The sequence below is a fragment of the Lontra canadensis genome, unplaced genomic scaffold (assembly GCF_010015895.1).
Source record: "Lontra canadensis isolate GAN:19392208 unplaced genomic scaffold, GSC_riverotter_1.0 scaffold66, whole genome shotgun sequence".
NCBI lineage: Eukaryota > Metazoa > Chordata > Mammalia > Carnivora > Mustelidae > Lontra > Lontra canadensis.
Genome location: NW_022631060.1, coordinates 7663064 through 7676196, shown reverse-complemented (window position 1 = coordinate 7676196; position 13133 = coordinate 7663064). Strand labels below are relative to the sequence as shown.

At 55.1% G+C, this 13133-nt stretch overlaps 1 protein-coding gene across 1 annotated transcript; it reads left to right on the top strand.

The window, feature by feature from the left end:
• Nucleotides 1–2: 2 nt before the first annotated feature.
• Nucleotides 3–12342, top strand: MRPL21 (mitochondrial ribosomal protein L21). The gene is made up of 7 exons (XM_032879698.1): nucleotides 3–102; nucleotides 3940–3997; nucleotides 5879–5964; nucleotides 7361–7524; nucleotides 10033–10085; nucleotides 10948–11051; nucleotides 12228–12342. The coding sequence occupies exons 1-7, from the start codon at nucleotides 3–5 to the stop codon at nucleotides 12290–12292; spliced, it is 630 nt and encodes a 209-aa protein (XP_032735589.1). The 3' UTR covers nucleotides 12293–12342.
• Nucleotides 12343–13133: the final 791 nt, after the last annotated feature.

The window sequence follows — 13133 nt, the reverse complement described above, 5'->3', positions numbered from 1 at the left end:
AGATGGCGGCGGCCGTAGCAATGCGGGCCGTGAGGTTCTCCTTCGGGCGGCTGGTGTCCGCGTGCAGCCGCAGCGTCCTGAGAGGGTCAGGGCCCGGAGCAGGTGAGACCCTGGCGGCGGGGTGAGAAGAGGGAACGGGGCGTGCGGGTTCGTGTCCGCCCGGATGCCTTCGGTGTTGACCCCTTTCTTTGGTGCGCGAGTATAGTACTCGCTTTGCAGCTGGGGAAACCCGGGTTCGGATCCTGGTTCCTTAAGTTAGCGGCTTCGCTGCTGACGTCAGCTCTCCAGCTCGCTTCAGTGCCTGTGTTGCCGGGGGTGCAGACTGAGGCTCGGTTCGGACAGCTTAGGTGACTTGCCCGCGGTCACACGGCTGGGCGGTGGGACGAGAGTGATCCGTGATTCAGACGGGTCTGTCCGGCTGCGAGCTGTGCGGTACCGTGGCCCCGGCCTCGAGCCGCTCTGTGGACCCTCCGGTGGCCTCCTCTGGAAACCGGTGGTGAACGTCCTTGCCGAATCTTAACCCCTTCGTCAAAAGCAGCAGCCTTGTTTTTATGAACTTCAGAAAAGTTACGTTCGTCAAAAACAGTGTATTTTTGCTTGAAATGATTGGCGTGCATATTTGTGTCTAGAAGTGTTTAATTGTGTTTTAAAACCAGGTCCAAATGTATGTTTGATATTAAAGAATTGTTCTCTTTTTTAGATGTGATAACAGTGCCTCCGTTGTGTGTAGTGTTTAGTAAGGATGTTTACTTTTTACAGAAGTATGCTGGCGTCTTTACTGATTTAGCAATATACCTGTGATTTACTTAAAAATAATTGCCAAGTTGGGCCAGAGGCAGTGTGAATCAAAAATATCGGTTGTGAGTGTTGATAACTGGTGAGTCAGCTGCTGGAGGGCTCTAGGCTGACGATTCTGTTTTCTTTACTTTTGTGTGCTTGACGTTTTCCATTAGTGAAACTTGGGTTTAAGTAGGGAGGGATGTTTTCACAAAAGCAGTGGAAGTTACTGTAGCCTGCCAACTTAAAACCACCTCTGGAATGCTGTGCTCGATTCCAGAACCCCACTTTCGGAAACACAAATAACGTGGAGTACAGAGATGACCGAAGTGACAGGCAGATGGGACCTTGAAGATTGAGAGCGCAAACAGGATGGAAGACACACCACAGTCCTTAGAGAGCTAAAGGACGACCCCCCTGGGAGAGAAAGGAGCACATTTGTTCCTTCTGGGGTCCAGGGCTAAGGCAGGACGGTAGCTCAGAGTTACAGGGAAGCAGATCAGGTGCAGAAACTTTGCAGCTGAGCCTTCCGCGGTGGGGCAGCCCCCAGGAGAGGCACGGAGTCCCGCGTCAGAGCATATTCCGACCAGGGCTTCATGTGCTGACTCAGCAGAGTGGGCTTCCTTCATTCACCCACCATTTATTGAGCACCTTTTCTGGGTCAAGCAGGGGTGGGGGAGGGGTGGAATACAGGAGTAATAAGCATAAATAAGCATGAATAAGCCCTGCTTTAATGGAACTGGCATTTTGGTGGGGGAGGGGGGTGTGGCGAGACAGGCAGTGTCTAAAAATAAGTTACATAGTGTGTTAGAAGCCATTAAGTCTTATACAGAAAAATAAAGGGTGAAGTGGGAGAGAGGGGGTCAGTTTTAAATAGGACAGTCAGGGAAGGCCTCTCTACTGAGATGCTGTTTGAATGGACACAAAGAGAAAATGGGGAAGGGGGGCCAGAGGAACAGCAGTCAAGGCACCCAGGCTTCAAGGCAGGCGCGTGCCTGGCACGTTATGGGAATGGCCAGGAAGCTGGAGTGGCAGATGCAGAATGAACAAGAGGTAGGGCATGAGAGATGGGCTGGGGGGTGGGGCGGATCATGCTGCCCACGCCCTGTAGGCCACTGTAAGGGCTTTGGCCTTTTCTCTGAATTAGACAGAAAGCTCTTGGAGAGTTTCAGCAAAATAGTGACAGGATCTGACCTAAGTTTTCACAGGATCACTTTAGCGGCTGCAGAGAAAGGAGGTAATGGGGAAAACAGGGCGTTAGTAACAACTCAGCCAAGAGGTGGTGGTGGCTTGGAGGATGTAGGTGGGCAGAGCCTGGATCTCTTGAAGAGAGAGCCAGGAGGATTTGCTGATAGCTCTGAGGGTGTGCGAGAGGAAAGGGTGAAGAGTGAGATTTCTGGCCTGCACACTGGAGAGATGAAGATGCCGTGGTGTGAGGTGGGGTGAAGAAGCAGGCATGGGGGGTGGGGAGGATCTGGAGCCTTCATAGATTTTGAGATGCCTGCTAGAGTTGCGAGTGGTGATAGCAAATACACAAGTGGATCGTCAAATCCAGGCTGCGGGTGTAAACCTGGGAGTCGCCAGTGTAGACGGGATATTTAAAGTCATTCCTCTGGGTGCAGACAGCAGAGGAATGGTCATAGAAAAAGAAGAGATAAAGCCGAAGGTCTAAACCCCAGGCACGGCGAGGTAGTAGAGGAGAAACCAGCCCAAGACACCAATAATTGGGAACATTTGCTAACAGGTAATTATAGAAAGGTGAATTTCAGGAAATGTAAATCACAGCTCAATATAAAAAAAATGCATCAGTAGATGCAAGAAATAGTTGACAAAAGTCAACATGCGTTCATAACAAAAACTCAGATAGATACAGATGAAACTTTTTTTTTTTTTAAGATTTTATTTATTTGACAGAGATCACAAGTAGGCAGAGAGGCAAGCAGAGCGAGAGAGAGATAGGAAGCAGGAAGCAGGCTCCCTGCCTAGCAGAGAGCCCGATGCGGGACTCGATCCCAGGACCCTAAGATCATGACCTGAGCTGAAGGCAGAGGCTTAACTCACTGAGCCACCCAGGCAGCCCAAAACTTTTATTTTTTTTATTTAAGTTGGCTCCATGCCCAGCATGGGGCTCAAAACAACGCTGAGATCAAGGGCCACATGCTCTACCATGTGAGCCAGCCAGGAGCCCCCACGAAGGAAACTTCAGGAACAGGACATCTCCCGACGAATGAATAAATAAACGGTCGACAGTTCCTGAGTTGCCGTCCTCTGCTTCTCCTAAGCTCTGCATTCTGGGCCCTTCGCTGGGTAGACCATGGTTGCCTTTGTCCCTTGGCATATTAGTCGTCTGTCGCTGCAGAACAGGAGTTGCCCCAAAACTTAGCAGCTTGAGATGACCAGCGTTTGTCGTGCGCACCATTTCCAATGGTCAGGAGTCCGGGGGCCACTTAGCTGGATGGTTCTGGAACTCTCGTCAGCTGGGGCTGGACTTTCTGTTTCCAAGCTCATACTTTGGCCGTGGGCAGGAGGCCTCCGTTCCAGTCTTAGAATTTAATCTCAGAAATGCCGTGCCCTTGGTGCGCCTGGGTGGCTCAGTCAGTTAAGCACCTGCCTTCAGCTCAGGCCATGATCTCAGGGTCTTGGGATGGAGCCCCACATCGGGCTCCCTGGTCCATGGAGAGCCTGCTTCTTCCTCTCCCTCTCCCCCTGCCTGCTGCTCTGCCTATTTGTGCCCTTTCTCTATATCTCTGTCAAATAAATAAATAAAATCTTAAAAAAAAAAAAATGCCATGCCTTTCCTTCTGCCGCATGCCATTGGCCACAGAAACCAGCTCCGTTCAGGAGGTGGGCTCCACAGGCTGTCTCGGGGGGAACAGAGCTGGATCTGAACCCACCAGGTATGTGGCGGTCAAGGAACAGATCAGTGGGTGAGCGGTTCTGGTTTTCGGCGCTTTCCCGTGGTGTGATGAACACATCCCGGCACGCGCGAGCCCTAACTGTGGGCGCTGCTGTTCCAGCGCTGCTGACCCTGGTCTTCCCGCAGGAACGTTGGGAGCCGCCGCCCTAACACGGGCGCCCGCAGAAGCAGTACTTGTGTGTTTTGCCTTCCGAAGAGCGGTGGCATTTCTTACTGGTGACGATCGCTGTTTCTTGTTCCCTCAGCTTCCCTGGGGTCCGCTTCCCGAAGGTTTGGTTCGCAGAGCACCGCAGTTCCAGAAGGGTAATACTGAGATGTGGGTTTGGGTGACTTGTCCTTTGTAGGACTGTCTTTCTCAAGTCAAAACAGCAGATGCGTGGGTTTTCGAGAACATCTAAATTTTCTCTTAACTTTTTGATGGTATTTTTTTTTTTTTCCAAAAAACCCTTGACATAAACATGGACAGGACATCGAGTGTCCAGACAAATGTGCTGCTAGGCCTTCTGCAGCTGATTTTGTTAAGGAAAGTTCATGGCTCCTAATTAGAGACTTCTGAGAAGATGGAATCACAGGAAGGTTGGATCAGAATTTTTAGGGAGAACTTAAATATCATTTGGAAGAAAAATCACACCCACTAGTAGGAATGTCTGGGAGCAGTGGAGGATAGCAGTTAAGAATTAGGAAGCTCCTGGGCCCTCTCCTGGCCCCGCCCCTTGCCGGCCAGGGTCCTTGAGCTTTGTTTCCTGTCCCGCCGGATGGAGATGTTGTTAGTCTCTCTCCGTAGGGTTCTGTGCGCCTGCAGTAGATCCTACGTTTGAAGAGCTTAGGACAGCGCCTGGCAGTGACTTGTCAGGGGTGTTGGCATCGCAGGCTCAGAAGTGGGGAGATTCAGGGGGCTCTTACGTTTCTCAAAAAACAGAATCAGGTTATAGAGAGAGATCCTGAGGGGGAAGGTCCGTCACTTTGCCCTTTCCTTCTCTTCCCCATGGAGTTCGGGTTTCCAGCGTCCGTTGTTTCGCCGTCTGTAGCAGGGGATGGCCAGGCCCTGCGAGGAGGCCGGGGCTCCCCCGTCAGACCCCGTTCCTCCTTGTCCATCAGAGGTCCCCAGGCCATAGCTCAGGAGCGTGTTTCCAGGTGCTCTGAGCTGAGCGCAGTGGACGAGCTCCGTTCCATTTCCTTGGCCGGTTGACGCCACGGCGCCCAGAGCTCCGGTGTGGTGAGCGCCTGCTGGCTCCCCGCAGCAGCACAGGGGCCCCTGCGAGCCGCCTTTGTTCCTTGCAGGAGCTCTGCTGCAGAAAGACTGACCTTTCCCTCTGGCGGCAAACAGCAACAAAAGCTTTAAAATGGTTCTGAGTAACCGAATTCGATGTGGGTTCTCCCGAGCTTTCCCCTCTTTGTAGTCTTCAGAAATTCAAGGCCAAATGAGGGCAGGAAGTGAGACAGACCTTGCCTCCTCCTTTTGCCCGTGGGCTGCCCTCCATGCACAGCTGACTCCTCTGCTACAGGACAGACAGACGAGTGACGGCAGTGCCGTGGCCCCTGAGCGCTGAGCACGTCCCCATACCAGCCAGTCCGCGCGGCCCTGGGGGCAGGTGCTTTTATGCCCATTTGCTCCGTGAAAGAAACTGGAGTGCAGAGTCGTGAGGTGCTTGCCAAGTTCATGTTCACCTGGTGGCCGAGGCGGGGTTCAGTCCCGGGGCTCCTGTCTGGGCATGAAGGCCAAGCAGGCACCTGCCTGGTAGGAGTTAGGGTCAGGGCGGACCGGCTAGGGGCAGAGCGGGGGTGTTCCTGTCATGGGAGCCCTGCCCACAGAGCCCTGGAATGTCGGGGGTGACGCACAGGAGCCCTGCTGGGAGGCAGAGAACCCATTGCCTGGCAGGGCGGGGGGTGTCACATGGCCCGGGGGTGTCGCATGGCCCGGGGGTAGTTATTCCCAGGAGGGACTCTTCTGGAATAAAATGGCTGGATTTCCCATTTTAATTACTGAGCCATAAGCGGGTGTTTCTTGAGACACGGGGTCATGTGGGAGCTGTCCCCAGTGCCACCAGGGGTCGGGTCTGTACCAAAGAGTCCCATGTCAGCAGGGCAGCGACGGCCCTCCGGCCTGAGCACAGCCATTTCTTACAGATTCTGAGCTGTCTTTTCCCACGGACAGGCCACACATGCGTCACATGTGTTTTACAGATATGTTCCTAAAACATCGCTGAGTTCACCACCTTGGCCAGAAGTTGTCCTGCCAGACCCCGCTGTGGAGACTAGACGCCATGCAGGTAACACAGGCGGATGCCGGAGGGAGGGCTGGGGAGGAGGGCCTGTCCCCAGCCACAGAACAGGATCTCACGTCTTCACATGCCCTGAGACCCAGCGTGGTGTGAACGCTTAGGCTCGTTTTTGCCACTGGACACAAAAATGTAAACCCTCGTTCATTTCGCAGATACTCCTGAGCACCCACCGAGGTCGAGGTGGGCAGTGCGAGCGAGGGAGCAGCCCTTGGTCCCTCTCCATCTCCCTGCTGTTGGCAGGATGCGGGGAGGAAAGATTTCTCCACAGCCGGGGGAGCAGTGGGTGCTGGTGCTGCCCCGGGGGTTGGAGAAACTGTCCGGTGCTGGGACACGAGGAGGGACAAGGTGGCCAGCCACCACTGCCGTGAGCGAGCACAGGGCTCCGTTTTCCTCACAAGGCTGGAGATGCAGGTCCGTGTGGGGCGTCTTCCAGTTTTAGTCTGTTCTGTTTTTAAAAGGTTTTACTTATTTATTTGATAAAGACAGCGAGAGAGGGGACACAAGCAGGGGGAGTGCGAGAGGGAGAAGCAGGCTTCCCACTGAGCGGGGAGCCTGATGCGGGGCTCGATCCCAGGACCCCGGGATCATGACCGGAGCCGAAGGCAGCCGCTTAATGACTGAGCCCCCCAGACGCCCCCATCTTCCAGGTTTAAAGTACCATTTGAGATGTGGCGCGAGACTAGCGGTGTTCTGTCCCTTCTCCAGCCGCGGCTCTGGCCTGACTCTGCTTCAAGAACGGAAAGTGCGTGTTCCTCTCCAAGCACCCAGCCCCAGGCCAGGCGGGGTGGTCAGGGCTCATAGACGCTTACCAGACGGTGACCGGGGTGGGAGAGAGCGGGTTATGAGCCGAGGTGAGGCCATGAGAGCCCAGAGCTGTGCGGGCAGCAGCTTGAAGGTAGATTCTAGCACGGGGGGGTCATTCTAGCTTCTCCTGGTTTGCAGAAAGGCCTCTCCTTTCACTTGGCCAGTCCTCTGGCATTTTCTTAATAAAGACCGGGAATCCCACAGGGTGAAGCTCTCCCCCAACCCCTCCCAGTCAGAGAGACCGAGCCAGGCACGCTGAGTGCTCAGGCCAGAGAACACAGGCGGCCGTGGGGCATTCCATGAGGTCTGGGGGACACGTGTCTTTAGGTGCCCCCCGTGCCGAGGAGCCCGTGCTCCTGGGAAGGGCCGGTTGAGCCCCAGCTGTGCGGAGAGGCACAGTGACAGCTGTCACACCCGCCCCCGCTGCCACTGGAGCTTGCCGTCCTACTGAGGGAGAGCAGAGGGCACGAGGCCTCATATGACCATCACTGCGGGCCTGGGCTGCGTGGGGCCGCGTGGCTGCCGTGCCCGGTGTGAGTGGCCGACCGGCCCGCCACCATCCTGGCTTTCTCCCCCACAGAGGTCGTGGGGAAGGTGAACGAGCTGATTGCCACAGGCCAGTACGGCCGGCTCTTTGCTGTGGTCCACTTCGCCAGCCAGCAGTGGAAAGTGACCTCTGAGGACCTGATTTTAATCAACAACAAATTAGACATCGCGTGTGGAGAGAGGATACGGCTGGAGAAGGTGAGACCGTCTGCGTCTCAGGGCGCGGTCACCAAATGTGCCCTCCTGCCCCTGGGCTCGTCCCCAGGAGGCTTTCTCGGGTCGGCAGGCGAAGGCGAGCAGAGCCGAGGGCAGGAGCGCAGGTGTCCCCCCCCCCCCCCCGGGTGCGGGCGGCCAGCGAGGTGCAGGCGGCTGGCCCCAACCCAGGAGACTTCCGTGCCGGAAAATACGTGTGCTGGGGTCCCACGTCTCGGGAACGTTCTCCCGGAGGAGAGAATGAGCACCCCAGGTACAGGCAGAGGGTTTTCAGCCGCACGGCCCTGGAGAGCGCCTCGGCGGGAGCGCTGCGCCAGCGTCGGGTGGACGGCGGCTGCTCCCGAGGCCTCTGGCTGGCACTGCTGGGCCTTACCGGCCATTCCACGCCCTTGGTCTGGGAACCTAGCGTTTCCACCCACCACTTAAAATGCTTCCTGCTGTTTCGGGCGGGCTTTTTTTTTTTTTCTCTTACTCTGTTTATGAAAGCATATAAAGTCTAAGTTCTCGGGTGCCTGGGACGCGCAGTCATTGAAGGGTCTGACTCTTGGTTTTGGCTCAGGTCGTGGTCTCGGGGTCGCGGGATCGAGCCCCGCCTTGGGCTCCCCACTTGGCACAGGGTCTGCTTGGGACTTCTCCATCTGTGCACTCGCTCGAGCTCGTGCTGTCTCTCTCAAATAAAGCTTAAAATATATATTTACCCAAGTGTTCTGCACTAGCTTTCTATACCTTTCTTCTTTTGTGACTGCAGACTCTTTGAGTCAGTACACCAAGGGGAGCATTAAATGCTGTTTTGTTTTGTTTAAAGATTTTATTTATTTATTTATTTATTTATTTGTCAGAGCGCGCACAAGCAGGCAGAGCCGCAGGCAGAGAGAGAGAGAAGCAGGCTTCCCGCTGAGCAGGGAGGACGATACGGGGCTCGATCCCAGGACCCTGAGACCATGACCTGAGACGAAGGCAGCAGCTTAACCGGCTGAGCCACCCAGGCGCCCCTAAACTCTGTTTCTAAGATGGTGTCCTCCCAGCCTGCAGTCTGAGCTCCGAGCTGCACTGACTGACCGTATGGACTGCAAGAGCCACCAGAGCTCCCTTCTCCCGAATGCCACAGGGGCTCTGTCGCGAGCTCCTCAGCAAGGGCTCGTTTACTCCATAATGTCTAAAGTAGGAGGGGGGGCGCCTGGGGGGCTCAGTCGTTAGTGTCTGCCTTCAGCTCAGGTCATGGTCCCAGAGTCCTAGGATCGAGCCCCGCATCAGGCTCCCTGCTCGGCGGGAAGCCGGCTTCTCTCTCTCCCACTCCCCCCTTCGTGTTCCCTCTCACTGTGTCTCTGTCTGTCAAATAAAATCTTTAAAAATAAAATAAGTAGGAGACTCGAGTGTATCTGAGAAGATTTCTAAAAAGACATTTTTTTTTTTAAGTTTGCTTTTTTTAGTAATCCCTACACCCCACGTGGGGCTTGAACTCACGGCCCCAAGATCAGGAGTCACGCATTCCACCAATTGAGCCGGCAGACGCCCCCCAAAAAGATAATATTTTGAAACCTGTCGCATGAACAAAAACATTCTCAAAAGGACCACGCAATCCCGATTGCTTGTCCTCACTTAAGAGGTTGAGTGGCAGAGAACGCGTCAGCCTGAAAGTCACTGTGAGACGGTGTCTTGGTAATTTGTCGTCAGAGTCCGCTGATGTCGCTATAAAGTACACTCCATCTGTCGATGTTTAGGTTTTATACGATCCGGTATTTTTCTTTTTTCTTTCTTTCTTTCTTTTTTTTTTTTGTTGAAGATTTTATTTACTTGAGAGCAAGGGAGTATGAGGGAGAGAGGGTCAGAGGAAGAAGCAGGGTCCCCACTGAGCAGGGAGCCCAGTGCGGGGCTCGATCCCAGGACCCCGGATCATGACCTGAGCTGAAGGCAGACGCTTAACTGACTGACGCCCCTGGGCGCCCTGATCAGGTATTTTTCTTATCCGTAAAATTTAAGACGGCCTTCCAACACCTGCTAAAACACCGCTGCCCTCGCAATGCAAAGATGTCTTCATCTGAGGCCACACTTGGCCACGCCTGGCTGCACCGAGGACGGTTTCTGGAACGTCCATGTGGACTTTCCCAGTCTTTAAAAGAACACACCTGAGCCTCCGTCTCGGCGGGGTCAGCAGTCGTGAACCACCTCAGGGACGCCACGGTGTGGCTTTCCCGCATACGTTGTACCTTCCAATAAAAAGTTAAAAAAAAAAAAGGCCATCGTCGTTTGCACAGGACGGTTGAAACTGTCCTCTGGGCAGGCGATCAGCATGTCAAGTGCTCAGGGACAGCGGTCCTGGCTCTGCCATTGGGCCGGCACAGGAAGGTAGACCCAGCACTGGGGCCAGGGCTGGCTGCCTCCCCACCAGTTCGAATCCCGGGAAACGATGAGGTGGCGGGTACCTTCTTCCTGCTCTGGTGTTTGTGCCACTGACTTTCCTGGCACTTGGTGACACGCCCGTTTCCTTCGCAGGTCCTGCTGGTTGGAGCTGACAACTTCACGTTACTCGGCAAGCCGCTCCTCGGGTAACGCGCGCACTTGTGCGGGGCTTTGTCTGGGACTCACGCGGTCTGTGGCGGGAGGCCAGACAGAGGACGCCCGGGCCCAACTAGTGCTGCTGATTTATTACTGTGGGGCGTGTAAGATTTGTTGACAGACTACCCTGTTCTATTTTTGTTCTTTTTTTTTTTTTCCTAAGTAAATACTACCTCCCCCATGTGGGGCTCGAACTCACAATCCCAGAATCAAGTCGTGTGCTCTTTCAACCGAGAGAGCCTAGGGCCCGTGTGCTGTTTTTTTGGGTTTTTTTAAAGGTTCTATTTATTTGTTTGACAGAGATCACAAGTGGGCAGAGAGGCAGGCAGAGAGAGAGAGGGGGGATGCAGGATCCCCGCTGAGCAGAGAGCCCAATGCGGGGCTTGATCCCAGGACCCTGAGATCATGACGTGAGCCGAAGGCAGAGGCTTTAACCCACTGAGCCACCCAGGCGCCCCTGTTTTTTTATTATTATTATTAAATTATGGCTCACATACAGTATCATGTCTGTTTTCTGTACCTTACCAAGTGCAGACCTCCATTGGCCTAGTTACCCTCTGTCTCCTCCCAAAGTGATTACAGTCTGATCGACCGGATTCCCCGAGCCAAGTCACATCCCCGTGACTAATTTATTTCATGACCAGAAGTTCACACACATTGATCCTTCCTTCTACACTGGGCTTGATCATGCTTCTTGGTGGTTTTCAAAAAATACCTGCAGGGAGGATGTGTTACTTTTATAATTGGCGAAAAAGAAAGTAAAGGTTTGTTTTGGAAATTCTTACATAAAGCATTAGTAAGATTGAAAAATAATCGAGAAGGTACGTCATTGATTATCTTTCTCCCTTCTAGAAAGGATCTCGTTCGTGTAGAGGCCACAGTCATTGAAAAGACAGAATCATGGCCAAAAATCAATATGAAATTCAAGAAAAGGAAAAACTACAAGAGAAAGAAAGGTAAGTTAGAGAAAGCGTGGCAGGTGTCATGTCCCCACTCTGCTCCGTCAGATGGTCCTACGACTGTTAGGGGTCTGGGGCCACTGGGATGCGCCAGCCACAGACGTGGGGGAGAGAGCTCTGCCCCAGTACTCTGGGTCCAGTGTGGAGGGGCAGATGGAGGCCCGTCTTAACCAAGCCAGAGGTGTGGAGGGAGAGGGACCCGGGAGCTTCAGGCCCTTGCCACAGCCTGACGCAGCATGCCCCGGGAGACACGGACGCAGACACCAGAGGCAGCAGTCACGTCCCACACAGACTGGACAGAGAAACGGGACGTGGCGGTTGGCAGGGGGTCTTCTCAGCACAACGTCACCCAGAGAACGGGAACGAATCTTGGAGCAACACCCGACCTTCTGCCTCCGGGTACATATGTCTGTCCACACATGCTTGTACCCACACGTGTGTGTGGCAGAACATGGGAGAGCGAGGAGAGGGAGCCCTCCAGGGGAGCAGGGAGGCCAGAAGATGGGGCCTGTTGGTTGATAGAGAAGGGAGAGCCAGAGGGGCCTGCGTGGCCGGGGTGGGGATCGTGGGCTTCGGCGCATGCACGGTGTGGGGACGCCTCGGACAGGAGCTTGGCTGTCTGCAGGGCCGTCCCCACAGGAGCTTCTGCTGGAAGTCACCTTGTGGAGGCTGCTCAAGGCTGGGCTCGTGGGCTGCGGTGGCCTGTCTGGGGAAACCTGTAGCCCTCACAGTCCTTGGTCACCACGGGAACTGCTGGCCTGAACTACCCGTAGTGGGGAGTTAGTAAAATACCCTGACACCGTGGGGTGGCCTTTACCACAGGTCAGGTCCACAGGAGCCTCTCCTCCGCCCTCTGTCGCCCCCAGGCAGCCTGGGGGTCTCACCGCACACCGGGGGAAGGAGGGCCGGGCTGCTCCTGGCCTCCGAGGCCCCGGGTCTTACAGCCTGTGCTGCTTCTGATGGGGGCTCACGGAGCCCGGGGGTCACTCAGAAGGCCCTCATGGCACGTGGCCAGCAGGGCCCACACAGGGTCTGGGTGCCACCTGGGGAGGGCTGGTGCCAGGCTGGCCTGCACTCACTCGCAAAGAGCAGGTGGTCCGGCAGCAGGGTCTCACCACGGCTCATGAGCACGCCGGGTGCGGCCAAGCTGTGACCCTGCTCTCTCTCTCCCAGTGATCGTGAACCCGCAGACTGTCCTCCGGATAAACACCATCGAGATCGCTCCACGTTTGTGCTGACCGTGAAGGCCATGTTTACAGAATATAAAAATAAACGCCTGTTTTCTGGAGACCGTGTTTCTGAGTTCCGATACAAAAAGCTTTGCATTCCTTTGGCCGGTTGTTGAACCTGAGCACCGTGTCTGGGAGCTTCCTTCCGTAAGCAGCGGGCTCCCTGAGCTGGAGGAGCTGGGATTTGGGAAGAGTGACAAGCACGGCCCTCCCAGGGCTACAGACCGGAGCCTGCTTGGGAGACAAGGTCGTGTTCTTGGCTGCCCTCCACCGCACCAAAGGTGGCAGGGCCCAAGGGCATGGTGCGGGGGGAGCGCAGCGGGACCCAGGAGCTAAGGCCAAGAGAAACACAGTCTGGATTCCACTTCTGGTGGGGTGCACAAAGCCTGAGCAAACCCCGTCTCTGAACGGACTGGTTGCTAGTGTTCTGCTCTTTTAAGAAGCTTGGATTTAAACCAGTCTGGGCCCAGAGCCCTTATTCTCGTCCTTTGCTCCTGGTCCAGCAGGGAAGGAGGGTCACAGTGCAGGGGGCTGGTGCTCCGACCAGGATGCGGAAGGACGAGCAGCGGGGTGCAGTGCGGGTGGAGAGCCCGTGCTGCATGACATGTTCTGGGAACTGGGGTGGAGGGACAGTGGCAGAGACAGCCGAGTGGCCAGAGGCCTTGCGGGGATGGATCCAAAAAAACCACCTATCTTGGGAGGCTTTGGGGTAGCCCAGATCTGTGTGGGGCCCATCAGGCAAGGAGGGACAGCAGGTCCTGAACCCTGAGTGGCTGCGGGAACAGGGGAGCGGGTAGGGACGAGGGGCTCTTTGAGGGCTGGGCCCTCTGAGCTGTGTCATTCTCAGAGG